Genomic DNA, 25,597 nt, shown 5'->3' with positions numbered 1-25,597 from the left:
CGCCCTTTCCCTAGTCAAGCTCGGATAGGTGGAAGAGAAAGGGGCGGGACTTAGACGCAGCCAATCGCCCGGGGAGAACGGAAAAGGCGGGAAAAAGAGGACCCAAAAGGAAGCTGGAGGCGGCGACCCGGAGCAGGAGAGGAGGGCGGGCCAACGGAAGACCCCACCTCCCGGAGGCGAACGCCGGTCCCCGGCCCCCGGAGCATAGGTGTCCTCTCCTGCAGCGCCCCCGGGGTCTCAGCGCTGCCCGCCGACGTCCCTGCGGGGAGGCCCCTGTGCGGAGAAGGGTGCCGGTCTCTCTTCTCGGGCGGCGCCCGGCTTCCCAGACTGCACAGACCAGACCTCAGTATGAGACAGTGTGACCCCCGGAGGCAGCGGAAGCCTACGCCGGGCTCATGTTAGGGGAAACGACCCCAGTCAGGGAACAGCCCAAATAATAAGCCTGGACTCCCCGTGGCCTTCTCGCTCGGGGACCCCAGCCAGCAGCCTCCTCGCCAGTGTCCCATGTCCCGGGGTCCCTAACCACTCGGGGGACCCACTGGGCCTGTCACCCCTCTTCACCCTCGTCCTGTATTCCCAATACGCAGGGCCCTCAGAACCCTCTGGCTCCTTATCAGCTCCTGAGGCCAACTTCTAGGACCTGAAGCAGCCTTTTAAGCTGTGTTACCATTCCCAGAACCTGCCCATACCCTACCATCCCTTATCCCCAGCACCCCGACCACCCAGCAGTTTCTCACTCCGTATTCCTGACTACTGAAACCTGAAGCAGCCCCTTCACCCTATCGCCCTCTGTTCCTAAGGCTCCTAACAGTCCCTCGGTCCATCCATCCCCACCTTGGGAATCCTCAGTAGTACCCTTATCCTGGCTCCCACCTCTGGACACCCAGCCCTCCCTCACACCAGAGTGCTCCCCGCTCCCAGCACCCCGACTGACATTCCCGTTTGTGTTGTCTCTCGGCTGTTGAGCTCTGGGGTGGGCGTGAAGCACACAGGCAGTGGTGCCGAGAAAGCCCCCAACACCCGTGCCCCTACCTCCCAGGACACCCAAGAAGAGCAGCCAGCATGCACCTTCCCGAAAGCCTGCAGGACCTGGCCGACAGTGAGACAGTGCGTTTTCTGAGGAGACCAAAGAGCATCTCGAGGATCTGCGGAGGGGTGAGGCCCTGGGGGTCAGGACACGGGAGAGAGCAGGTCTCAGATCCGGGAACAAAGGGGGGGGGGGGTCAGACGGGCGGCAGAGGCTGAAGCCACCTTTAACTGGGTATCTGGTCATGCCTTAGCCATGTGCAACACCAGCTGAACTCATCACAAGAAAGAGCCCAACAATTTGGGCATGATTTACAAACCCCATGAGAGACTGGGAGGACTGTCATGAGTTTGAGACCAGCTTTGGTTACAGTATAAGAAAAAGGAAAAAGTGAAAAAGAACCCTTCAAAAGAGAAGAAAAATACCCCCCTCCAAAAAAAAACCCCGTCATTTTGATGAGTGGAATCGGAGTGTTTGAAGACTGCTTGTCCAGTGGAGTAGCCACGAGCCGCATAGCTGCTCCAATTCCAACTAATTTAATTCAGATGGGTATTCTCCGTCCAGTGTGGCCGTATTTCAGGTGCTTAGCTGCCAGGTTACCTTGTGGCTTTCCAACTGGACAGCATATATTCAGGACATTTCCATCATGCCAGAAAGTCCCACTAACCAGCATCCATTAAGGCCACACAGAAAAGAGCAGTGCCACTGCATTCTGTGAGATGCCAGGACCCACTCATTTCCACTTCTTGAGTGGGGATTAGGTCACTTAAAAAAGAAAAAGGTTCCAGGAGGTGGTGGTGCACGCCTTTAATCCCAGCACTCGGGAGACAGGCAGGCAGATCTCTGTGAGTTCGAGGCCAGCCTGGGCTACAGAGTGAGTTCCAGGAAAGGTACCAAAGCTACACAGAGAAACCTTGTCTCGAAAAACCAAAAAAAAAAAAAAAATCACTACTATATTCCCAAAGATTCTGGACACTGGGAGCAAAATCCTCATTCAGCCTACTCATGCTATATAACCTTGACATTGAACCAATCACTGCCTTTCTCTGAACATCAGTCCAAGAGTCATCTATCTATGCCTATGGGCTTAACCTGCACTTCTTTCTTCTCTCTCTCTCTCTCTCTCTTTTTCTTTTTTCTTTTGGTTGTGAGCCACCATGTGCTTACTGGGATTGAACTCAGGACGTCTGGAAGAGCAGTCAGTGTTCTTAACTGCTGAGCCATCTCTCCAGCCCCAGCTCCTTTTCTTTTTAAAACATGTTTTAAATTATGTGACTGTATGTGCCTTTGTGAGTTTACACACACCTCATGCATGCAGGCGCTGGTGAGGCTAGAAGGTGTCAGATCATGTGGAACTGCAGTTAGAGCTGGTTGTGGGCCACCTGTTGTGGCTTCTGAGAACTGAACCCTGGGATCCTCTGCAAGCATCTTAGTTACTGTTCTATTGCTGTGAAGAGACACCATAACCAAGGCAACTCATGAAAGAAAGCATTTAATTGGGAGCTTGCTTAGAGTTTCAGAGAGTGAGTCCATGACCATCTCGGCAGGAGCATGGCAACAAGCAGGCAGGCAGGCATGGTGCTGGAGCAGTGGCTGAGAGCTTATCTGCAAGGTAGAGGCAGAAAGAGAACAAACGGGAATGGCAAGGGCTTTTGAAACCTCAAAGTCCACCCCTAGTGACACACCTCCTCCAACAAGGTCACACCTCCTAATCCTTACCAACAGTTCCACCACCCGGGGACCAAGCATTCAAATATATGAGCCTGGCCAAGGCATGGTGGCATACATTAATCCCAGCACTCAGGAGGCAGAGGCAGGAGGATCTCTGTTAGTTCAAAGCCAGCCTGGTCTACATAGCAAGTTCCAAGACAGCCAGAACTACATAGAGACCCTGTCTCCAAAAAGAACAAACAAAATCACACATATGAGCCAAAATGGGGGCATTCCCATTCAAATCATCACATGCAGTATGCTCTCTTAACCACTGAACCATCTCTCTAGTTCGTGCCCCCACACACCCTGGTTTATGTTTGGGGTGTCTTTTTGTTTGTTTCTGTTGTTTGAAACAGCATCTTAATTCCGTATCCTAGCCCAGGCTGGCCTTGAATTCACAATGGACCTCCTGTTTCAGCCTCACTGAGTGCTGGATTATAGGTATAAGCCACCATGCTCAGCCAGCCTGTACTACTACTGTTGTTTTCCCTGGACAGAACTGGTAACCCAAGCCCAGTTATGAGCTCTGATTAGGGTCATGGGAGCAGAAACCAACCCTCTGGCCTGGTTCCTCAGTGAGAGTCTCTGGGAAGCTGGCATTCTTGTCCTTCTCCATGGATTAAACTCCAGAGTCTCCCCCAGGTTCCCAATCCAGAGTACCTTCTCTCCGTCCTCTGGAACAGTCCAAAAAGGCCTGGCTTTGAGTCCTTCCTAACCTGTGTGTCCATCAAAGGGACCTGCTCCCCTGTTAGCTGGGCTGCCCCAGGCATAAGCAGCAGCAGCAGCAGCAGCAGCAGTAGCACCTTACTTCCCAGAAATGCCCCTTTGGCTCAGTCGCTTACATGGCCAGCCGATCTGTGGCCTAAAGCATCTTCTCTGACCTGTGTCCTCATCTGTAACTAACCTGCTCCTGGGCAGGACTGCTGTGAAGACGAAGCAAGGCAATGCATACATGCTGACTAGCGGGGGGCTGGCAAATGCTGAGCTCTCCTTAAATAGCAAGTATTGTCACTGGAATAACTCTCAACTGTGAGGGAGGAGAGGGTTGGAGGAACCTGGGATGACAGGGGCTGGTGCACGCTGTCCTTCCTTGTGAGAAGAGAGGAATTATGACTGTCACACATTACTCCCTGGTGCCTTCTCTCCTCACCACAGCCTATGACAAGAACCTACTAACGTGTGTGATCCAAGGGGAAACTGAGACTCCTAGACAGAGGTTGAGTGATTTGTCAAGGTCATTGCCATCAGATGAAGGAGTCAAACTCACATCCACTCACTGTCTCCAATGCCTGGAAAGGGGAAGCAAGCGTTGAGGGATCTGGGAGCCCAGCTGGTATGGCCAAGTGCAAGCAGGGGGAAAGCTGCCAGCCCTGCCAGACCTTGTGGTCAGGGACTTTGCCTGTGCTACCATCCTCCCTCCCCTTCCTCTTCCTCCCCTGGCCTGGTTCCTCAGTGGGAGTCTCTGAGCATCTGGTATTCATGTCCTCCATCTTCTTGCCAGCTGGTGTCTTAACTCATGAATCTTTGCTCCCTTCCCGGAGACAAGCCAGGGAGGGTGCAGAAAGAGGCTGGACATAGGCCTCAAGGAGACAGGATCTCCAGCTAGTTGATGCCCCTCCCCATATTTCCAGTGCCCTAGGCTCCACCATGGACCAACAGCCTTCGGGGCCTGGAAGTCAGGGCTGGACTCAAACCCCACCCTAGAGCAGCTAACATTAAGGGTCTGCTTCCTCTCCCTAGGTGAGTCCTGAGGACCACCATTGTCCTGAGCCCCGCTCCCCTTCTCCACGGCATAAACACACTAGGAAACTGAGGTTTCAAGGTCTGGATGACTTGCTCAAATCCACACAGCTTTGCAGAGTCAGAAGCATGTGGCTCCCACTGTGTTGTAATGTGGTAGATTTATCACCTTGGAAAACAGAAGTGAATGAATAATGTGGTACACGGTTCCAGGGAGGTGGCTGTTCTTTCCCTGCCTCATCCTGCCGTGAGCAGTGCAAGTTATTTCCTCAAGGCTAAATCCTTAGCTCCCAGACTAGTGCTTCTCAACCTTCCTAGTGCTGTGACCCTTTAATACCATTCCTCATGTTGCGATGACCCCAACCATGAAATTATTTCATTGCTACTTCATAACTGTCATTTTGCTACCGTTATGACTCTCGTAATGTAAATATCTGATATGCAGGAAATGTTGAGAACCACTGTTCCAGACCATTTTACAGCCTTCCTTCAAGAACTTGACTATAAAGTGCTTGGCAAGAAGGGAAACTTGTTATTTTGGTTATAAAGCAATAGCCAAGAGAGAGAGAAGGGAAGACAGGACAAAGGCAGGTAATTTAGGGCTGGCCTTTTACCTCGTCCCCCACACCAAAGGACATAAAAAGAGTTACTCTCTCTCTCACACATTTATGGAGGCCTTACTGCACTCATGCAAACATACACACACCCCTGCAGAGCCTGTCCCGTGCGTTCAGATCCTATCAAAGTTTTCCTGTTTCCCTCTGCACAGCTTCCCATTGCTTACAGTTACATCCCATCAGTCACAGATCCAGTCTCCATTCCTCAGGGCTGTGTTCTTCTACCAACCTGCTCTGTGAACTTCTCTCTCACCCTTACCCTTTATCTAGATCATTGGCCACATGACCCCAGAGAACTTCTCCAGTCCCTGGATCTGGTCCTGGCTATCTTAGAACTCTTCCATGCTCAAAGAAATTCTAATGAGGGGCTAGAGAGATGGCTCTTGTTCTTCCAGAGGACCCAAGTTCAACTCTGAGCACCCAAATCCAAAAACCATCCTTAACTTCGGTTCCAGGGGATCTAATGCCCCCTTCTGACCCGAATGCACCAGAGAGACCCCAGTGGTGCACATGCATCCATGCAGGCAAAGCACTCACATACGTAAAATAAATCTCTTCGAGGTAAAAAAAAAAGTTCAAATGAGAATTTTATCTTTCACACCTCCTCAGGTCTGATGTTGAGGTCTTTGAGGTCTTTGCCTACATAGATATCCTACTTGTCAGATACTTACATTACAATTGATAACAGTAGCAAAATTACAGTTATGAAATAGCAACAAAAATAATTTTATGGTTTAGGGTCACCACAACATGAGGAGTTTGTATCAAAGGGTCACAGCATTACAAAGCTTGAGAAGCACCGGATTATAGGCATGCACTGCCATGCCCTGCAAAACTCCTTTATGGTCCAGATCTCAACTTACTAATTCCTAAATTCAGCCCCAGAACTTTGGTTTCCACCCAAACTTCAGCTCTTGTCCACTCTGCTCTGCCGTGACTCCCCAGCATGCAGACTTACCCCTCCAGCCAACTCTACATCACCCAAAGGCTTTTTCCACGCTGAGAGCTGATCCTACCCTGCTCTGCCCTGCCCTGCCCTGCTCACAGCCCTCCAAGCAATGGTCCCCGTACTCAATGCTTCTCATCCCTTAACATTCCATGAACCAACCTCACTTTCTACTCAGTAGACACACATGGGCTCCTTCTGTGCCTAACACAGGGCTTGCCACACTGCAGTGTGACGGGCTTCAGTCTTTCACACATTTGCGCGAATAGGAACCTCTGCTCTCAGGGCTGGATCCAGCAGGAGGCAGACTAAGAAAGATGAAGAGCTATACGGCTGGGGTCCAAGTGGAGACTCTGCTGCTCACTAGCTGAAAAAATTCATCCACTTCCTTGTCCTCTGTGCCTCAGATTTCTTTATCAGAAAAGTGCCTCTGTCATGGTGTGGTGACAGCATCACAGAGGCAGGTGCACAGCTGTGGGGCAGCTGCACAGCTGTGGGGCAGCCACCGAGGCAGTGCTGTGTTGCTTTCTTAAGAATTCTAAAGCAAAAACTAAATATAGCGTCCTATGCCTATAATCCCAGAACTTGAGAGGCTGAGGCAGGAAGAAGAGCTATGAGCTCAAGGCCAGCCAGGGCTACTTGTGAAATCCTGTCTCAAAGAAAAAAGTCCTGAAGTAAAAAGGTTGACATTTTAATTCTGTAATCAGTACTGCATGTTTGTTATGCCTTTGCACATTTTGATTATTTCACAAGTTTATTTCAAAACATGGATTGGGGAGGAGGGAGCTGGAAGATGGGCTGGCAGCTAAGAGTGCTTGCTACTTGTGCAGAGAACCTGAGTTTGGGTGCCAGCACTTAACTCACAATCACCTATAACCCCAGCTCCAGGCGATCCAATAACTTCTTCTCGCTTCCACAGGCAAGCATGCACACGCACACACAGCAGAGACATGGCCAAACATGCATAATTTAAAAACTTTTAAAAATGAACTGGGCTGGAAAAAAAATGGCTCAGCTGTTGTGAGTACTCAGTTGCTCTTCCAGAAGTCCCAGGTTCAATTCTCAACACACATAGGGTGACTTACAAACTATCTGTAACTCCAGTTTCCCCATGGGCACTGCATGCATGTAGTTCACAGACAGACAGACAGACAAAATACCCATACACATTAAATGAATAAATTTTAAAAGTAAAAAAACGAGCTGGTCAGTTTTTGCACATGCCTTTAATTCCAGCACTCGGGAGTCAGAGGCAGGCGGATCTCTTGAGTTCGAGGCCAGCAAGTTCTAGGATAGCCAGGGCTACACAGAGAAACCCTGTCTCAAAATGCCATAATAATGATTATAATAATAATAATAATAATAATAAATTAATTGGGGCTGAACGCAGAGCTCAGTGGTAGAATGCTTGACTAGCATGAAAAGGCCCTGGTGTCAGCCCTCAGCACTGGGTGGAAGGGAGAGGAGGGAGACACAGGAAAGCTGGAGAGGAGGACACTTCTTATTAGATCTGGTGCCCTGACCAAGGGTGGTGTCAGGAGAGGGTGGGACAGACAGGGATGGGTGACAGAGATGAAGTTAGCTAAGGCAAGAGTGTGTCGGAGGAGGCCAAGGGGATGCGCTGGTACTGCCGGGGCACTGGGAGCCTTGAGGGGCTGTGGGCAGGAGAGCAGAGGGAGACTGCTGGCATGAGGGGAGGGGAAGGTGAGGCCAGAGCCTGGATGGAGGAAAGAGGATGAAGGGCAGAGACAGGGCTCCAAGGCTGCATCAGGAATGGCAGTTGCAGAATGCCCAGTACCCAGGGTGTCCACCCAAGGGGAAGGCCTCTTGGAGGAGGCACTGGGTTCCACTCTGCCCGTTGTGGTTCACAGGTCTTTTCCCTGGTCATCTTTTCCTCTCTGCTAACTGATGGTTACCAGAACAGGACAGAGAATCCTCAGCTCCGCTGCGTCCTCAACAGCAATCATGTGGCTTGTAGCTTCGCAGTAGAAGCTGGCTTTCTGTCCTTCCTCAGCTGCTTGGTCTTCCTTGCCTTAGACGCCCGTGAGAGCCGCATCACGGGCAGCCGCTTTAAAACAGCCTTCCAGCTCTTGGACTTCATCCTGGCTGGTGAGTCCCACGCGACCATGCAGAGCTAGCCCTCCCAGGCTCCCTAGTGCCTACAGTCACAGCCCTGCTGGTCCTTCCACTGTGAGGGTCTGACTCCATGGTTCCCCAGAAGCACGTCCTAGTCTGCCTTCTTCCCTGTCCTCTCACTGCCTCTAGCCCAAGCTGCTTTCCCCTCACATTCCACTCCCTGGTCCACTAAACACAGCCTGAAGAGTCCACCCTGTGGCAGGAATTTGACTCAGAGCGCTGAGCCACATGGACCCTCAGTGAAAGCTAGGATGAAGACTCTGCCTCGCAGGGGTTTCTGGGTGTGAAATGAATTAAGGGGTGCCTACAGACATGTGCACACCTGCTGAGCACTTTCCAGTGTTAGGCACACCATCAAGGGATGAGCCCTGTCTCCTCCAGTTCGAAGAGCAACCCTGGGTGAGTCCTGCTCATCTCTCATTTCCCAAGAGAAACCAAGGCTGAGGTAGTCATGTGACTGACCCACGGCTGCCCAGTGAATGGCAAGCCCTATGCTTAAAGCACGGCACAGCCTCCGTAATCATACCACAGTATCTGTAGAGCTCGGCACCCAAAAGCACTCAGCCCATGCTTTCTTTATACCCAGGCCCTCAGACCCTCCTCACACTGCCTCTCTCCCCTCCCCAGGAGCCAATCCCAGCACCCCAGGGCCAGAGACTGCTCCTGTCAGAACCTCTGCAGTGAGAAGGTGCTGTCCTCTAGGAAGGACCCCTTCACTCAGCCCCTGCGCACATGAGATGTGGCTGGCAAAGGGAACTGATGCAGTTGAAGTAACCACATGGAGCTCCGGCTCTGTGTTAGAAGTTGACTTTGGGGGACACTTGAGGGACTTGGATTAGCACCCTTTGCCTGTGCCCCAGCATGCTTTCCCCTCTCTCTTCCCTTGCCCCTCCAGTCCTCTGGGCAGGTGTCTGGTTTGTGGCCTTCTGCTTCCTGGCCAGCCAGTGGCAGCACTCGAAGTCCAAGCATTTCCTCTTGGGGAACAGCAGCGCCAAGGCGGCCATTGCCTTTGCTTTCTTCTCCGTCCCTGTCTGGGTGAGGACAAGCCCTGGCACCCCTCTGGGGTGGGGTGGGAGGACTGCACATTTGGTGACCAGGACCAGGACTCGACCTGGGTCTCTGCTGTCCCCCTCCAAGTCTACCTTCTTCGGGCATCCCCAGTCCTGGGCACTGCTGGGCATTAGCAGACCCCCAGGCCAGTCCCTGGCTTTCCCTGTCCCATCCCAGCTGACTTAACTCCTGCCCTTTCCTGCCCACAGATATTCCAGGCCTACCTGGCCTTCCAGGACCTCCGAGACGAGGCTCCAGTCCCCTACAAGCGCTCCCTGGACGAGGGTGGTGTGGTGCTCAACACCCTCTCCCCATCGTCCACCATTAGCCCTGTCAACCCTCCCACCACAGGCCCCAACAGCGTGAGTTACAGCAGCTCAGCACTGTCCCCCTACCTGACGGCCCCAAAGGGCCCCCGCCTGGCCATGATGCCAGACAGCTGAACAGCCTTACCCACATCAGTAAAGAGCTCTTCTCCCTCTGAGGGGTTTCTGAGTAACCCTGTCCTCTGTCTGTTCCTCTCACCCCTTGAACGGCAGGGGGAGGAGGGAGACCCCCTGAAAAAGGCCACATTTCTGTGCACCCCCAAGCACCAATCACCTTGCTGACAGCAGGTTGGAAGTGTTGACAGGCAGGAGACCCTGCCTGTCACTTGTACCTAAGCCCACACTGGCCTTGAAGAGGAGGCACAAGGGCCTCCTACTAGAGCTGAGGCTGAGGCTGAGAGAGAAGAGCCTTCCCTTCAGAGCGCCAGGGAGGGAGAAGCAGTGCGGCACTGATCCAGCAGCCCAGGCTCTTTAACCCACAGTGATAAGGTACTCAGCAGAGGGCACTGAGTCCACGATGAGGCTTAGACTGTGTCTTCAAATGCATTAAGTCTAGCTTGGGAAAGAGGCAAGTGTCTCTGCTCTACACCTCCAGGGTCAGCAGGCTACAGACCTGTTAGGAGGGATCAGGCAGGTCCACCTTGTACCAGAGTGACAACCTTTACCCAGCCATGGGGCTGAGGGTGTAGAAACTTGCTCAAGGCTATACTGAGAAAAGAAAAAAAAGTCAATTTTAATATATTTCATTTAACTTAATATATCCAATGTGTTGCTGTTTCAACATATAGTCGATGTGAAAATTCAGCTTTTTTAAAATTTTTCTTGCCGGGCGGTGGTGGCGCACGCCTTTAATCCCAGCACTCGGGAGGCAGAGCCGGGCGGATCTCTGTGAGTTCGAGGTCAGCCTGGGCTACCAAGTGAGTCCCAGGAAAGGCGCAAAGCTACACAGGGAAACCCTGTCTCGAAAAACCAAAAAAAAAAAAAAAAAAAAATTTTTCTTTGTGCAAACAGTTTCACTGTGAAGCTCAGGCTGGCCTGGAACTTACTATCCCCAGCCTCGATCCTGGGGTTATAGGCAGGTGCCACCATTCCCAGCACTGAAAGTCCCCATTGCCGCATTTACACCTTTCCTCACGACACGGCTCCCTCGGGGTCTGCCAGGGCGTGTGCTGGGGAGACAAGTGTTACTGACAGGCAGCCCACTGGCAGTGCCACTCTTGATCCTTGGGGTCGTTCCTCTAGAACAACTAAACATCTTTTCTGTTGTTATTTTGGTTTTTGGTTTGTTTTTGTATGTGAAATTAGTGGATAACAGACTTTTTGGTTTTTGGGGTTTTTTTTAAAAAGTAAATTTTTTTATTTATTTTTTTAAAGATTTATTTATTTATTATGTATACAGTGCTCTGTCTGCATGTGTCCCGGTGGGCCAAAAGAGGCATAGGATCTCAATATAGATGGTTGTGAGCCACCATGTGGTTGCTGGAAACTGAACTCAGGACCTCTAGAAGAGCAGTCAATGCTCTTAACCACTGAGCCATCTCTCCAGCTCCAACAGACTTTTTTTTAAAGTAAGGAGCTAGAGCTGGTAGAGTACTTGCTCAGTAGCACAAATCCCTGGTTTGTTTAATCTAGCATCGCATAAACCAGATATGATGGTGCACATCTATAATCCCATCTCTCAGGAGGGGGAGGCAGAAGGATCAGAAGTTCAAGGTCAACCTCAATACTTAGGGATTTGAGGCCAGCCTAGGATACATCTCTCTCTATCTCTCTATCTCTATCTCTCTCTCTCTCTCTCTCCCTCTCCCTCTCCCTCTCTCTCTCTCTCTCTCTCTCTCTCTCTCTCTCTCTCTCTCACACACACACACACACACACACACACACACACACACACACACAAATCTATACAAGGGCTGGCATGACCTACAGAGCATTCATTTACAAACTGAACCAAGATACAAATTATGAGGTCAGATTTAGACTCCAGCATGTCCTTTGGGGGACGTCCTGTGTGTCAGGCACAGAAACCACACAGCCTGGTTCCTATGGAGAGGCAGAAAGCAGCAGTGACAGGAAGCACTCTGGCCTGCAAACAGCCCTTAGCCTTCTCTGCTGCCATGAGCCGGAAGGTCTTCCATGTGTCATGTAACTTATCTGTTGGATGGATTAGTTCTCAACCCATGTACCACGAGCCATCTCAGGAAGAAGCAGTCAGACCTGCCCACACCCTGCACTTGTATTCTGTCGGGCTTCTGGGCCAGACTCCTCTTCTAAACAGAGGCCCACTAAAACACCACACAGAACATGAGGGCTCTGCAGCTGGAGTCAGGAGCAAGCCAGACTTTGTCACTCCTCCTCCTAGGCCTCCGTTTTCTCAGTTAGGAAGTGTTTCTTCCTTAGGGGGCTGAGGGCCAAGTGAGAGCATCCATGTGATATCAGGACATAGCAAGTCCTCTGGAAAAGTTAGCCCTGTCCCCGAAGCTCGTCCAAAGACTGGAATTGGACACAACTAAGAACTGGGAAGTTCTCAAAGGACAAATAGGAAGTTTGACTGAACCAAGGATCAAAATCCCGATGCTGGCTGGGGGCCGAGCCCAATGAAGGACCACTTGCCTGGGATGCACACAAGGCCCTAATTTGAGCCCCAGCATTGCAACGGACAAACAGGAAATGATCTGCCACTGACAAGAGCCAGGCAAAACATGGAAGTCGGAAATGGCCAGGTGTGGAGCCCATCTCAAAAGAGGCCAGAAAGTATTTGCTTTTTTTTTTTGAGACAGGATTTCTCTGTGTAACAGCCTTGACTTTTCTGGAACTCACTTTGTGGACCAGGCTGGCCTTGAACTCTCAGAGATCCATCTGTGTACTAGGATTAAAGGCATGCACCATCACCCCCTGCTTTCATTTGCCTTTTAACTCTATAAACAAACACATATACACTATTAGCCCAATAATAAACATTAACAGCCCATAGCCAAGTCCTAGCTAGGTGGAAAAATGTAGGCATCCCATCTATTCAGCATCAGGCATCTGCTGCCATCTAGAATGAGGACCACCACTGTTGAATTGACCGACTTCTTTTAAACAGGCCAGAAATTCAGACTGTAATATAAAGATCTGGTTTTTAAAAGCTGGCAACCTTTTTTTTTCTTTCTTTTGTTTTTATAAAACAGTATCAAAATGCCAGAGTTGGGGGATGGCTGGAGAGGGGGCCTAGCAGTTAGGAGCACTGGCTGCTCTTACAGAGGACATGATTTCAATTTCTAGCACCCACATGGCAGCTCACAACTGTTTTAACTTCAGTTCCAGGGGATCTGACGCTCTTTTCTGGCCTCTTTGGATACCAAGCATACACACAAATAGTACATGCAGGCAACACTCACACACTTAAAATAAAAAAAAAAATTAATGCCAATGGAGGGAAGGATGAGGGCTGTCCCGTCATCAATGGTGCAAGACATGCATGCTCTTCAAGGTCTGGAGAGTCATCAGGCAGTTTCTATATCAAACGAAGATCAGATTCTCCCAACCTCTTCCCTGCAGAACCTCAAGGCATGCTGGTGCACTGGAGAGTCCTGGGGTACCCATTTCTCATCTTCCTACTCCTTCAAGATATCTGACCATCCCTAGAAGGTCTCAGGCAAAAGAGAACAAGCCAGGCACAAAGCAAAGAGGGCAGGGACAGTTTTCCTTGGTTTATTTCAAGAGAACAAAGAGTCAGCCATCAAATTCTGTACAAAAACATGGTGTTAGAGTGTGGTGACCCCCAGGCCAGCTAGCCCCCTTCCCTCGTATAAGCCCAAAGCATCCCCTAATTTGACAAAAACAGGACAACCCCCTACCCACCCCCACAGAAGAAGCTAACAAATTCTGGGGAAAAAATATGAAAAATTAGGAAGAGCCTCCTTAACTTTCTTCTTTCTTACCACCAGTCCAGGAACTTGTGGGGAGGATCGTGGCCACAGCCAAGGTAGGCAGGCAGGCATTGGCAGACGTAGTGTTTGGCAACCATGGGCTGGGGTGGGATCTTGGAGGGAGACAAGTGGCTTAGACAAGGGAGTAGACCTCGGCTGGCCCTGGTCCAGAGAACACTCAAAACACAGTTTATAAAAAATCAGGGCCAGGGTCGAAGAGAAAAAAGTCATCAGAATCAAAAACTAAATAGTGGAAAGATTTGTTTTTTTTTTTGTTTTTCTTCTCTAAAAGGCAAAAGGCTACAAACAGCTCTCAGGTCCTGAGCTCCCCAGGATAGGGGTCTTCCACTGACCCCCAAAACCCAGCTGGAGGGGTGGGGAGCCGGGAGAGGTGAGCTCTTTAAAAAGTCAGCTCTGGATGGGAAGGCTCTTGGTCTTCAGCGGCCTCCCTCTGCTGCCTCCTGCCCTGCCTCGGAAGGCTGGTGAGGCCAGGGCTATGCCGGTAAGCTCAGCTTCTTCCCCTTTAGGACTGTGGAGAAAGAGACAAGGTGGGCCTTACCTTCTATCCCACAGAGGGGCAACCTCCCCTCCTGAGCAAGGTCCGCTAGTGAGTTGTTCAAGGAGAGGGAACCCCCAGGACTGCACCCTGAACCACTGGGTTGAGTCTAGATCAACCAGGGGGTAGAACCCGAATTATGACCTTGTCACAAGGGCTGAGCAGAGGGGGCCAAGAGCAGGCTTTGTTTTCAGTAGTGCTGACGATAACACATGAGCACCACAGAAAGGGTCAGATGGCCTAGCAGGGCCTACCAGGCATGACTACCCCTCCTACCTTCCAAGCCTTAATTCTAGGGCCTGGAACAGCCTGACCTCTCGGCTCTTGTCTCGATTGCCCCAGACTGTGCTTTTGTGATGCCTAGGCTAGCCACAAACTGAACACAATCCTGCCCTAGCCTCCACAGTGCTGGGATTACAGGCCTGGTCTTATTATTGCCTCTTTCCTTCACATACTGATTTCTGGTCTTCGGTTTCTGCTTAAACATCACCTCAAGATGCCCTGGGTCAAGGCAGGCTCCAGCCTTCTAACTTATCACCCGAACACACCCGCCTTCATCCACTGAGTGCTCCTGTCACCACTATGTGCTTGCTTATGTGCTGTCTTCCTCAGGAGGAGCTAAGGGGGTAGAGGGCCTCGGCTGCCTTCTCTGCTATGGCTGAGCCCTCGACACAGCCGAGACTCAGTAAGTTTGTACAGGGAGAATGAATTCCACCGTCAAGAGTCCCTGCTTTGTCTGATCTGCACTTGTAGAAACAGAGCCTGAGGGTCAAAAGCCGAGCCCTGGGGATGGAGGATCTGGGATCTAAATAGGGGATGGTAGGCCTGGAACCCCGGAAGCCAGGAAACGAGCCCCATCACTCAAGTGATAGTTGGCTAAAGATCGACCCTGGGCCCAGGGAACACAGGGCTAGAGAGAGCAGCCCTTTCAGCCAGCCCTGCATCCTGGTTACCTTTGGTGATATAGAGGTAGAAGAAATCGCAGTAGAGGACTGTCTGGACCAGGCCAGCAACGATGGCGATGAGGTCAAAGAAGCCCTCGAAGTGGTAGCGCCAGATCCAGTTGAAGAGATAGAGTGTACGGTAGACACCCAGTGCAAACAGGTAGTGGCTGGTGATGGTCTCCGCCTCACCCGTCTTGCTCACCATGAACAACTGTGGCAAGATGGCCACTGACTCCAGGTAGATGGAGAAAGTCCAGAGGATCTGCAGAGGACAAGGGTAAGGGACAGGATGAGGCAGCGGGGTCAGCAGTATCACAGAATGAGTACTATAAACTATCCCTAGCACTCAAGATGTAGCCCAGCTGTTGAGCCACATCACCAGCCCATCACTCTCCTCTCGTCACAGCCCCTAACATCCCCTTATACAGAGAGGAAACTAAGCCCATGACCACAGGGCCCCTGAGCAGCAGAGCTGGGGACTTGACTGGAGCTCAAGCTCATGAGTGCTTTTCATCCCCTGAGAGCAAAAGGCACCAACTCCAAACCCACCCCTGACCCCCATCTCTACAGTGGAGACCCATCCTGCTCTCATAAGGATACCATTAAATATGTGACCCTCAAAGACCTAAGTCTACATTACTCTCTGGCTCAAAATCCTTTGGTAGCATGTTACTGCTCAGAATTAAATCTAGACTCCTGACCTTGGCCCTCAAGGTCTTCCCTCTCTGGGCAGCACAGACTGTTTCCTCCTGCCTCAGGGCCTTTGTACGTGCTCTTCCTACCCCCCCACCACCCCCGAACCCCCAACCTCAGCAGCTAGTCACTTCCTGAACAAGGTCTACCTTGGCCACTCTTCCTCCAAGACTCACAGCATTTGCCTTTTGGGATTTTTTTTTTTATTTGTTTTACTTAAAATTTAAAAAAAAATGGCGGGCGGTGGTGGCACACACTCGGAGGCAGAACGAGGTGGATCTCTGTGAGTTTGAGGCCAGCCTGGTCTACAGAGTGAGATCCAGGACAAGCACCAAAACTACACAGAGAAACCCTGTCTTAAAAAACAAAACAAACAAACAAAAAGATTATGGGGCTGGAACAATGGCTCAGCAGTAAGAGTACTGGCTGCATCTCTAGAGGACCTGGGTTTGATTCCCAGCACCCACATGGCAGCTCACAGCTATAACTCCAGTCTCAAGAGATCTAACACCCGATTCTTGTCTCTAGGCACCAGGCATATATTTGGTGCACAGGCATACAAACAGGCCCAAAAAAAAAAGTTTAACTTATGTGGATATTTAGCCTGCAGAGACCAGAAGAGAAAGAGCATTAAATCCTCTGGAACTGGAGTTAGCAGGGGACTTCAAGCCACCATGTGGATGCTGGGAATCAAATTCTGCACTGGAAGATCAGGAAGTGCTCGTAACGTCTAAGCCTTCTCTCCAGCCCTATTCATTTTATGTGTATGTATGTGTGCCAGAGTATAAGTATATGTATAACATGTTCAGGAGCCCTTGAAGACCAGAGGAAGGCATCAGATTCCCTGGCACTGGACTTTTCAGGACTTTCAAGTGAGTTATTTTTTTGAGAAAATCTTATTCTAAAGCCTAAGTTGGCTTGGAACCTACTCCACTACACAGCCCAGCTGGCACTGTCCTCATGAACCTCCTGTTGGGATTACATGCTCGTTAGTATCACTGCATGTGGCATGTCATCCTGTCATATTGCCTCTGTATTCTGTGAAGCCCAGAATCCCGTGTCTGGTTCACCCCAGGGTCCCCCAGCAATAGCACAGCTCCTGACGAGGGAGGCAATGAGTCAACCGGGGTGAGCAGCTACATGTGGACAACACAAGCCACCCTTAAGGGAACATGGACAGCCTCTTTCATGACCAGGTCATTACAGTCCCTGAGAGTCCCACCTGGGCGGGTATGTGTGTGTGTGTGTGTGTGTGTGTGTGTACACGATCAGCTATGTACCTGAAACCTCCCCTCAGAGAACAAAGCCAGGTGGCAGCTGTGGCTTCTCCACAGCTGTTTTGGTTTACAAGAAGGAAGTGAGAAATACCAGGACAAGATGGTAACAACCCAGAAACCTCTCTTACACCATGGGGCATTAACTGGCTTCAGCCTTAATATTTCAAGGTGGATCCTGCTATTATCCTCATTATACATATGAGCAAACTGAGGACCCAATGACTAAGAACCCTGCTCCCAGGAAGGTGCCTACTCCCTTGACTAACCAGAATCCTTCAGGCAGCCATTCGAGAAATATACCCATTCGGCTGATGAGCACTCAGCCCTCATCCCTGGGGTGGTCCCAGGGGAACTGAAGCACAGCCCCCTCAAATAGGCCTGTTGCTGTTTACCTGTTTGCTCTGGGACAGCTGAATTATTTATTTTTTTAGATTTATTTTCTGTGTATTAGTGTTTTTGCTATTTGTGTGTGTGTGTGTGTATGTGTGTGTGTGAGAGAGAGAGAGAGAGGGAGAGAGAAGGAGAGAGACTCATGTAGGCCAGGCTGGCTGTCCTCGAACCAAGATCCACCTGCCTCAGCTTCCTGAGTGCTGGGGTTAAAGGCATGAACCACCATGCTCAGCTCAATTTTTAAAATTTATGTGTATGAGTGTTTTGCCTGGAAGTAAGTATGTGCACTGTGTCCATGCCTGGTTCCCACAGAGGTCAGAAAAGGGTGTGGGTCCCGCTGGAACCGAGTTAGATGAGTGAGATCCAACATGTGTGTGTATGTTGGAAACTGACTACATTCTTCTGATAGTGCTCTTAATCACTAGCCATCTCTCTCCAGCCCCCTGGATTTTTTTTTAAGGTTAGTTTTTATTTTTATTTATGTGTATGTCTGTATGTCTATATAAGTGAATGCTACATATACACTGGGTGCCTGTGGAGGCCAGAAAAAAAGCACAGGGCCCCTGGAGCTAAAGTTCTAGGCAGTTGTGAGCTGCATGATATGGGTCAGGTCCTGGAACCAAATTCTGCAAGAGCAGGAAGTGCTCTTAACTGCTGAACTATCTTTAGCCCCAAGATCTAAACTTTATTCATTCATTCATTCATTCATTTTTGAGGCAGAGTCTCACTATGTATTCTTGTTTGCCCTGGAACTTAGTATGTAGACCAGGCCAGCTTCAGACTCACTGAGATCAACCTGCTTCTGCCTCTGAGTGCTGGAACTAAAGACATGCAACACTGAGCCCAGCCAGGGAGCTGGGATTTTTTTTTTTTTTTTTTTTTTTTTTTTGGTTTTTCGAGACAGGGTTTCTCTGTGTAGCTTTGTGCCTTTCCTGGAACTCGCTTTGGAGACCAGGCTGGCCTCAAACTCACAGAGATCTGCCTGCCTCTGCCTCCCCAGTACTGGGATTAAAGGTGTGTGCCACCACTGTCCGGCCGAGAGCTGGAATTGTTTAAAGAGTATTTTCAGGCTAGGTGTGGTGATGCAGGCTTGTAATCCCAGCACTTGGGAGGCTGAGACAAGAGTATTATTTTAAATTTATGGCCATTCTGGCCTACACAGCAAAATCTTGTCTCAAAAAGTTACTTTTCAGCCAGGCAGTGGTGGCCCACACCTTTAATCCCACCACTCATGCGGATCTCTGTGAGTTTGAGGCCAGCCTGGTCTACATAGTGAGTTCCATGATAGCCATGGCTACACTCGGAAACTCTGTCTCAAAAAACAAACAAACAAACAAACAAACAAAAAAAAAAAAAAAAAGGAACAAGAAAGTTACCTTTCCTTCTCTGGTTAAAAAATACTTTCACAGTGTACTATTTACTAGCATAGACTCAGAAAACAGTCACCCCTCTGTGCCTACCCCACCTCAGTTATTAGTCTCCCCACCTGCAAAGTGAGTTCAGTAGCTCCAACTCAGCCGTGGTAGAGAATCAATCACGCACACTTACACAGCCAGAGTCTAGTGCCCAGTCCAGGGCTCCCATCACAATAGTCACCCCCTCTGGTACTTCGGGGCCATGGGCCAATGTTGACTTTAGCCTGCACAGTGCTTTGAGAAAAACATCTTGGGCTTTGCAAAGTGCCAATATCATAGCCAATGAGGTTTATCCAAGGTGCAAGTATTGCCAACCGGGCGCACACCTTTAACCCCAGCACTTGAACTCGGGAGGCAGAGGCAGGTAGATCTCTGAGTTCAAGGCCAGCCTGGGCTACAGAGTGAGTTCCAGGACAGCCAGGGCTACACAGAGAAACCCTGTCTCAAAAAACAAAAAAAGTTAAAAAAAAAAAAAAAGACTTTTCCCAATACCCTTCCATGACGGATTGAAACATAGTTGGCATTGGTAATTTTAAAAGAAAAAGAAGAAAAAAGAAATACATTTTGAATATGTTGCTAAAACTTTGAAGCTAGATCTTGTCTGAGGACTCCCCATTACAGCTTCTCTTGAACACCTCAGCATAACTGACCACCCAGGGCTGCTCCCGTAAGCCAGGGCGGGCTGCAGAGGAAAAGCACTCCAGTTGATGGCTCCCTCCGGCCCGTGAGGCAGGCACGAGTCGGCAGACTCAGCACAGCCCCTAAAATTCCTCCAAGGAGCACGTACAGACCCAACCAAAACACCAAGAGTGAAAAATAAAGACAGCCAACACCTGGAGGTGAAGTGTCCCGCATGGCACTAGCCAGTCCCTCAGCAATGCTGACCCAGTCCCTCCCACCTCATGCCAGACGTGGATCTGTAAACATCAACCTCCATAGCGCTAAGAAGGCTGGAACTCTGAGTGCACAGGACGAGGCTCTACCCTGCACCACAGAAAAGGATGTGAGAAGTGGGAATGACTTCTTCATTTTGTCCTCTTGGCTGTGTGTCCTTTTAGTTGTTAGCTTTAATGGCTGAGCCATCTCCAGCCCCGTTTCCCATTTACAAAAGACTCAGGCGTCTGCCAGGTGTGGTGGCGCACACCTTTAATCCCAGCACTTGGGAGGCAGAGGCAGGCGGATCTCTGTGAGTTCGAGGCCAGCCTGGGCTACCAAGTGAGCTCCAGGAAAGGCGCAAAGCTACACAGAGAAACCCTGTCTCGAAAAAAAAAAAAAAAAGACTCAGGCGTACGCTTGCCCATGGTTCCACCAGTGTCCGGTTGAAGAAACAAGCTTCCAAGCCCTGCACCTCAAATCCACAGCCTCCTCATGTAACCCGTGAGCAGCCCTGAACTCAGTAACTCTCACATGACCCACTTCACAATGGGGAAACTAAGGCAGAGAAGGACAAGTCACAGGCTGAATTCATTATAGTAGAAATACTGGGAGATGTGACATACACCTATAATCCAGGCCCTGAAGCAAGAGAACTGGAAGTTCCAGGCCAGCTTTTGAACCATAGTAAGCCCCTGTCTCAAAAGACCAATGACTGACACTGTGGTCCCAGGGCAGCACACTAGCCTAGCATGCACAAGGCCCCAGACTTTTTCTCCAACACTTCTCGGGGGGGAAACGACAAATAAGATGTAGATCTGGGGTTCAAATTCAAGTAGCTTCACTCTAGAGCCCTGCTCCCCACTCCTAACCCCTGGTCAGTCCACTACTTACAGGACTAGATGCCCTTGGACATTCAGATGACTTAAGGATCAGTTTCCTCATCTGAAAATGGGGTGCCACTCTATATGGACTTAGCCTGCCAGCATGTTGGCTGCACAGAGCAGCAGCACATGGTATGACCTGCCTCCATGGACCTAGGCTGAGCATGAGAGGGCCTGCTGTCAGCTGCCCCTGCCACCCAACCCCTGCAGTCCCCGCAGAAACCAACCTCCAGCGGGGTGAAGTCGTGGTTGACCAGGAAAGCCAGAATAGCCGTGGGAACAACGAGGAACTCCACCCGGAAAGTGTCATGGTTTCCATCATAAGTAGCTTTGAACTTGCTGTAGATCATCCACACCGTGGTAAAGGAACAAGCTATGTAGACCACCTGAGGGGGACAGACAGGGCAGCTTACAGGTGGGGCCTTCCCTCAGTAGGCTCAGACACTGGAAAGCAAGTTCCCAGCCCACCTCCCTCAAACCAGATGTCCAGACCCAGCTCTCTTCCTTCATGCCTAAATGCCTAGACATCAGTCTTCCATACTTGACCAAAGTCTAGATAATGAGTTCCTCCTCCCTCAGACCCGGATATCCAGACTCCAGCCCTCCTCCCTCAGACTAGACTCCTCTCTGAGCCCTGCCTGGAACCCTGCCACAGCTCTGACTTCAGCTCTACCTTCATGCAGGTGTTGTAGAGTGAAATGTAGTTGGTGAACAGGTCCAGATATCGGGCAGTAAACACCACAGCAAACAGGACCTGGCTCTTCCCTGAAATGCCTGGTTGAGACAGAGAACAAGGGGCAGGGTAGAGGGAGCCGAGGTGGACTACTTGGGCAATAAACTAAAGTGCAGTGCCTGGGCCAGCCGGCCGGAACTCTACAACACAGCGGTCCCCAAAGGCCTTGAAGCCTGAGCACGGCCCTTTTCCCACCATCCACAGCCAGGGGGCAGCCGGCCCCAGTGATACTACAGACCGAGGCTCCGTCCCAGGCTAGGCCTCGCTGGTCCCCTTGTCTCCTTCAGGGTCCCCTGACAGTGTGGACCTACGTTGGGACCTAGGGAGAGCCCTGCCTGACTTTAGCCTCTCAGCCAGTCACCTTCCTCCCGTTCCCTTCCTGGCCTTTACAGTCCACGTCACCAACTCCCAGCCACCTCCCCGCCTGCCATGGCTCCTGGTTCCCAGCCCCGGAACACCCATAGCTGTCCCAAAGGGTGCTGCAGAAGGTTCAACTGAGCGCCCGAAGCCACCCCCACCAAACTATGTGCACCCCTGAGTCTAGGGAAAGGAGCTGACCCCCTGGTGACCCTGGATCTAGAAGGATACCCAGCAGGCAGTCCGGGAGGACTCTGTCCGGTCGAGCTCCAGCCTTCCCGGTACCCCAGGGCAGCCCGCTCCCGCCCCCTCTCCGCGGGGTGGGGCTCTCACCCGCACACGATCGGGACTTCCAGATTTTGAGCAGTAACAAGATGATGGCTAGGAGATGGGAGAGGTCTCCCAGGAATCGGAAGAGGTTCATGACTGGGGAGCTCGGGCAGGACTGAGCTGGGGGAAGGCTGGCCGGCCCGGCTGCCCCGGAGCTGTGGTGCTGCTGGGTTGAGGGCGAGAGAGGAGCCCTTCGGTAGCTCAGCTCCGGGGAGGGGGCCCTGGGAGGTGAGCCGAGGCCGGAGCTGGTGGCAGAGCTGGCAGCGAGAAAAGGGAGGAGGGCCAAGGGTGGAAAGGGAGGAGTCTGGGCTGGAGCTCCACCCCGAGGGCGGGTTGGCTCTCTGGCGCCCCCTGTCTCCCGCCACCTGCCTTGCAGAGTCGTACCGAATAACGCTGTCCTCTTGCCTTCTACTAATCAGAAGGGTCTTTAGGATCCCACGCTCCCTGCCCTTAGCAGGAATCCCAGAGGTTGAGTTCTGAACTCCAAAGATCCTGGAGCTGCCTAGGGAGATGGTGCAGTCTTAAATCTTAGCACTGGGAGGATGAAGCAGAGGGATCCCCAGTTCCAGGCTCAGGGCTCCATAATGACAATCATACTAATTACAAATTAATACTAATACTACTAATAGTAACAACAACAACAATAATCCTGGAGATTAAGAGGGTAGACTTCTGGCTTCCTCAGTGTTCTCTAGTCCCAATTCAGGGAGAAGGTCCAGGCCCGCCTGCCACATATCCTGGGATCCAGACCCAGCCTACTGCCTCTACAATCCCTTTCTTGACAGACAGTCACTTTATCACTCAACATTCTAACCTACATCCACAATCCCTTTCTCTTCTAAGACCCAAACTTTCAGGTCCTGGCTCTTTCAGACACAGCATCACTCATGTCCTCCCAGATCTTAGGACACAGGAAACAGGACTCCAACAGTGAGCATAGGGCAGGAGTCTGATAAGATTGCTATAGGCCTAGGTCCCAGCCCCTGCTCCAGAATTCTCCCCACTCTACACATTCATATTCTCTCTCTCTCTCTCTCTCTCTCTCTCTCTCTCTCTCTCTCTCTCCTCCCTCTCTCCTTTCCCCTTCCTCTCCCTTTCTATCTCCTCCTCCACCCCGTCTCTCTTTACCCACTCCCAGCTTCCATCCTCAGGGGTCCAGGAGTCCCAAAACACACTCCTTCCGGAGTTGTAGATGCTAAGGACGGCCCTACCAGAGGTAAGATGGGTCGATGACTTCCTGGAACCACAAAGGTGGGGTTATGGTGAGGACACAGCAGGCAGTTTCCCTCCAGGGGACTGAGCACCCATGACTAGGAGAGACGAGTCCATCACTGATCAACTGGTCCCTCAGTGATGGTCTTGCTCAGAATCTAGACCCCTAACATGAGGGAGAAAGGCTAAGATCTGGACCTGTGGTCTGAGGAAGGAGGGCTGGCATCTAGAATCTTGGTTCTGAAAGAAAGGGCCAGGCATTGGACCCCCAAGTCTGAGAGAGGAGAGCCAAGGTTTGGGATACTGGGAGGGTCTGGACCCCTGGGTCGGAGGGAGGATGGTTAGGATGTAAACCCCTGGGTCACAGGAAAGAGTGCCAGAGTCTGGACACCTGGGTCTGAGAGAGAACAGGACATCTAGGTCTGAGGGAGGAGGGAATTGCAAGCCTAGCCCCGTGGGCTTTAAGGGAAGAGGGCTGCAGCCTGAGGTGAGAGGACTGGGATCCCACCCATCAGTCTATCGGGGAAACTGGGGTCTAGTGTGCTGGGTCTAAGGGAGGTGGGCTAGCAACTGGACGTCTGCTTCCAGGGGGTAAGGCACTTGGGAGTCTAGACTGGATGTCTGCCCTACGGTAGACATCCAGCTTGCATTTTGCCTCTGGGGCCATAGTACTCACAGGATGTCGACGTCCAGAAGAGGGAAGGGGCGATTTCAGTAACCCCCAACGCCCTGTCTAGGTCCCAAACTGTCTGTGCCCGGCAATGCCCTTGTCCACCCACCTCTGCTTCCTCCCATTTCATCGCAGCCCTCAGTCTCATGTCCCATGAGGAAAACAGAGGCTTCAAAATGGGGTAAGGAGCGGCCCCCTCCCTCAGCCCCAACAGGAGGAGGGGTCCCTAGGGAAGCCGAGAGGGGGGGCTGTGGGTCTCCTGGCAGGGAAGGACGGGGACTGAATGTTAATCGCATCCTGAGTGAGTGTGCGAGAACACAGCGAGTGTGTGAGTCCCTCACGCTCTGGCTCCTGCAAGCCGTGGCCGCTGCCTGCCGCTGCCGCTGCCGCTACCCGCCACCCTCCGCCCGCGCCCGCCCGCCCGCAGCCTCCTCGGCCACCAGCGCCCTGTTGAGGGGTATCGGCCTGGGTGGGTCCGCCCGGCCCCCAGGGGTCTCTCGTGCTACAGCCATCTGCTAGGTGAGGAAGTGTGTCTTGGTGTCAGGCTGGCTGGTGGGGGGGGTGTGTCTGTAAGGGCTGCAGCGGCCGGAGCTGAGGGAGGAGGGGTCTGTCTGTCTGGACCGACCCTGAGCCTCCTGCCTGCACTTCACGGACCCCCAATCGGTTCCCTGAGCCCCCAAACCTGGATGGATGGTGTGCACCTGGGTTCTGTGCCTCCTGCCTGCATCCAGCCGAGTATCTGTGTGTCCCCGGATGCCTGTGTCCTCCTGTCTGTCTGTCCAAACAGCCACCGAGAGCAGTGACAACGCGCCCCTATTGGGGCCCTGCGCAAGCGTGTGTGTGTGTGTGTGTGTGTGTGTGTGTGTGTGTGTGTGTCTCCCTCATCAAGCTCCGGGGGTGTTGAGAGGGAATCCCAGGGAAGTGAGATTGTGTGTGTGAGCATGTGCATGTGTGTTTCTGCCTGTGCTTGAGAGTGGGGGCAACAGAGGGGGGGTCCAGAGGTGGCCAAGCAAGCAATGGGCAAGCGGTTCCTCTGATCGGCAGCCTCACGCTCCTGACACAAACATACCCGAGCCACTGGCTTCAGAGGTGACCCAGACAGACAGACAGACAGAGACGAGGGAGGGGTGCCGAGAGCACAAAGGGGATGCCAATAAGCTAGGGAGAGGTGATGGGACATGCCAGCCAGGGGAGGAGCCCGGACTGAAGCCGGCAGAGGGGGGCACCCCAGGTGGGTGGAGGGGGATCCCCATGGGGTCAGGCCGCAAGAGGACACCCCAACAGCCTCCGCAATGTCCGGGGCCCAACTTCCAGCGCAACATGTGTAGCCTCATCCTTGCCTAGCCTGGTGGCCGCAACCTTGGGGGACAGGGCAGGGCAGAACCAAGAAGAGGAGGGACAGAGCCGGGACAGGCAAAAGGTCCCCGCCACTGCCGCCTGCGCTGCTGCCGCTGCTGCTGCTGCTGCTGCTGCCTCGCTGCCGCCCTGGGCCTGGCCCCCAACCAGCTCCCCAACACTCCACGGAATCTTTGGGTCTCTGGACACTGGTTCCGGTCCTGGCCCCCCAGCAATCCCCCCCACAGAACAGGGTCATGAAAAGGTAAGGCTGGGGCAGGGGATGCAGGGGTGGGGGTGGGGATGTGGCCCCTTCCAATCTAGGGCAGGGAAAGTTGGCCAGGGACCTCAAGGAGGGAAGGGGTTTGAACGCCAGCAAACCAAACGTCTCTGCCCCCTTGTCCCTCAGGGACCGTCTTCAGTCTTCCGTCTGCTCTCGCGCGCTCACTCTCTGCCCCT

General features: G+C 51.9%; 3 protein-coding genes across 5 annotated transcripts in view; 2 read left to right on the top strand and 1 right to left on the bottom strand.

Annotated features, from left to right (window-relative positions):
• The first annotated feature begins 17 nt into the window (after positions 1-17).
• Positions 18-9,728, top strand: Syngr4 (synaptogyrin 4). Of its 2 annotated transcripts, none has more exons than XM_042276678.2 (5): positions 18-208; positions 1,040-1,155; positions 7,915-8,152; positions 9,075-9,214; positions 9,439-9,728. In XM_042276678.2, the coding sequence occupies exons 2-5, from the start codon at positions 1,063-1,065 to the stop codon at positions 9,670-9,672; spliced, it is 705 nt and encodes a 234-aa protein (XP_042132612.1). In that variant the 5' UTR covers positions 18-208; positions 1,040-1,062; the 3' UTR covers positions 9,673-9,728. The 2 variants fall into 2 exon arrangements, with proteins under 2 accessions (XP_042132612.1, XP_015855975.1); XM_016000489.3 differs by having other exon boundaries at positions 18-346.
• Positions 9,729-13,235: 3,507 nt separating this feature from the next.
• Kdelr1 (KDEL endoplasmic reticulum protein retention receptor 1) lies at positions 13,236-22,213 on the bottom strand. Of its 2 annotated transcripts, none has more exons than XM_076542662.1 (5): positions 21,823-22,213; positions 21,175-21,275; positions 20,729-20,887; positions 14,979-15,231; positions 13,236-13,998 (listed from the first exon to the last, which is right to left on the bottom strand). In XM_076542662.1, the coding sequence occupies exons 1-5, from the start codon at positions 22,013-22,015 to the stop codon at positions 13,964-13,966; spliced, it is 741 nt and encodes a 246-aa protein (XP_076398777.1). In that variant the 5' UTR covers positions 22,016-22,213; the 3' UTR covers positions 13,236-13,963. The 2 variants fall into 2 exon arrangements, with proteins under 2 accessions (XP_076398777.1, XP_006981998.1); XM_006981936.4 differs by having other exon boundaries at positions 21,925-22,210.
• Positions 22,214-23,030: 817 nt separating this feature from the next.
• The window catches only part of Grin2d (glutamate ionotropic receptor NMDA type subunit 2D), a 45,397-nt gene continuing 42,830 nt past the window's right edge, over positions 23,031-25,597 (top strand). The window contains exons 1-3 of the mRNA XM_076542532.1: positions 23,031-23,137; positions 23,939-24,322; positions 25,148-25,403. The gene's annotated coding sequence lies outside the window, so the exon portion shown is untranslated. The remainder of the gene's footprint in view (positions 23,138-23,938; positions 24,323-25,147; positions 25,404-25,597) is intronic.

This window comes from Peromyscus maniculatus, chromosome 1 (genome assembly GCF_049852395.1).
Source record: "Peromyscus maniculatus bairdii isolate BWxNUB_F1_BW_parent chromosome 1, HU_Pman_BW_mat_3.1, whole genome shotgun sequence".
Lineage (NCBI taxonomy): Eukaryota > Metazoa > Chordata > Mammalia > Rodentia > Cricetidae > Peromyscus > Peromyscus maniculatus.
The sequence above is the reverse complement of the archived record's forward strand: the minus strand, read 5'-3'. Positions and strand labels throughout refer to the sequence as shown.

What these genes read in the sequence shown, in the direction of transcription:
- Syngr4 (XM_042276678.2), top strand. Translation starts at nt 1,063, where the DNA reads ATGCACCTTCCCGAAAGCCTGCAGGACCTGGCCGACAGTGAGACAGTG. An exon ending in TCTCGAGGATCTGCGGAGGG is followed by an intron (nt 1,156 to 7,914) that starts GTGAGGCCCTGG and finishes TGTGGTTCACAG; the next exon opens with GTCTTTTCCCTGGTCATCTT. An exon ending in TCTTCTCCGTCCCTGTCTGG is followed by an intron (nt 9,215 to 9,438) that starts GTGAGGACAAGC and finishes TCCTGCCCACAG; the next exon opens with ATATTCCAGGCCTACCTGGC.
- Kdelr1 (XM_076542662.1), bottom strand. Translation starts at nt 22,015, where the DNA reads ATGAACCTCTTCCGATTCCTGGGAGACCTCTCCCATCTCCTAGCCATC. An exon ending in CCTCCCGGACTGCCTGCTGG is followed by an intron (nt 21,276 to 21,822) that starts GTATCCTTCTAG and finishes TGTCTCAACCAG; the next exon opens with GCATTTCAGGGAAGAGCCAG. An exon ending in TCTACAACACCTGCATGAAG is followed by an intron (nt 20,888 to 21,174) that starts GTAGAGCTGAAG and finishes TGTCCCCCTCAG; the next exon opens with GTGGTCTACATAGCTTGTTC.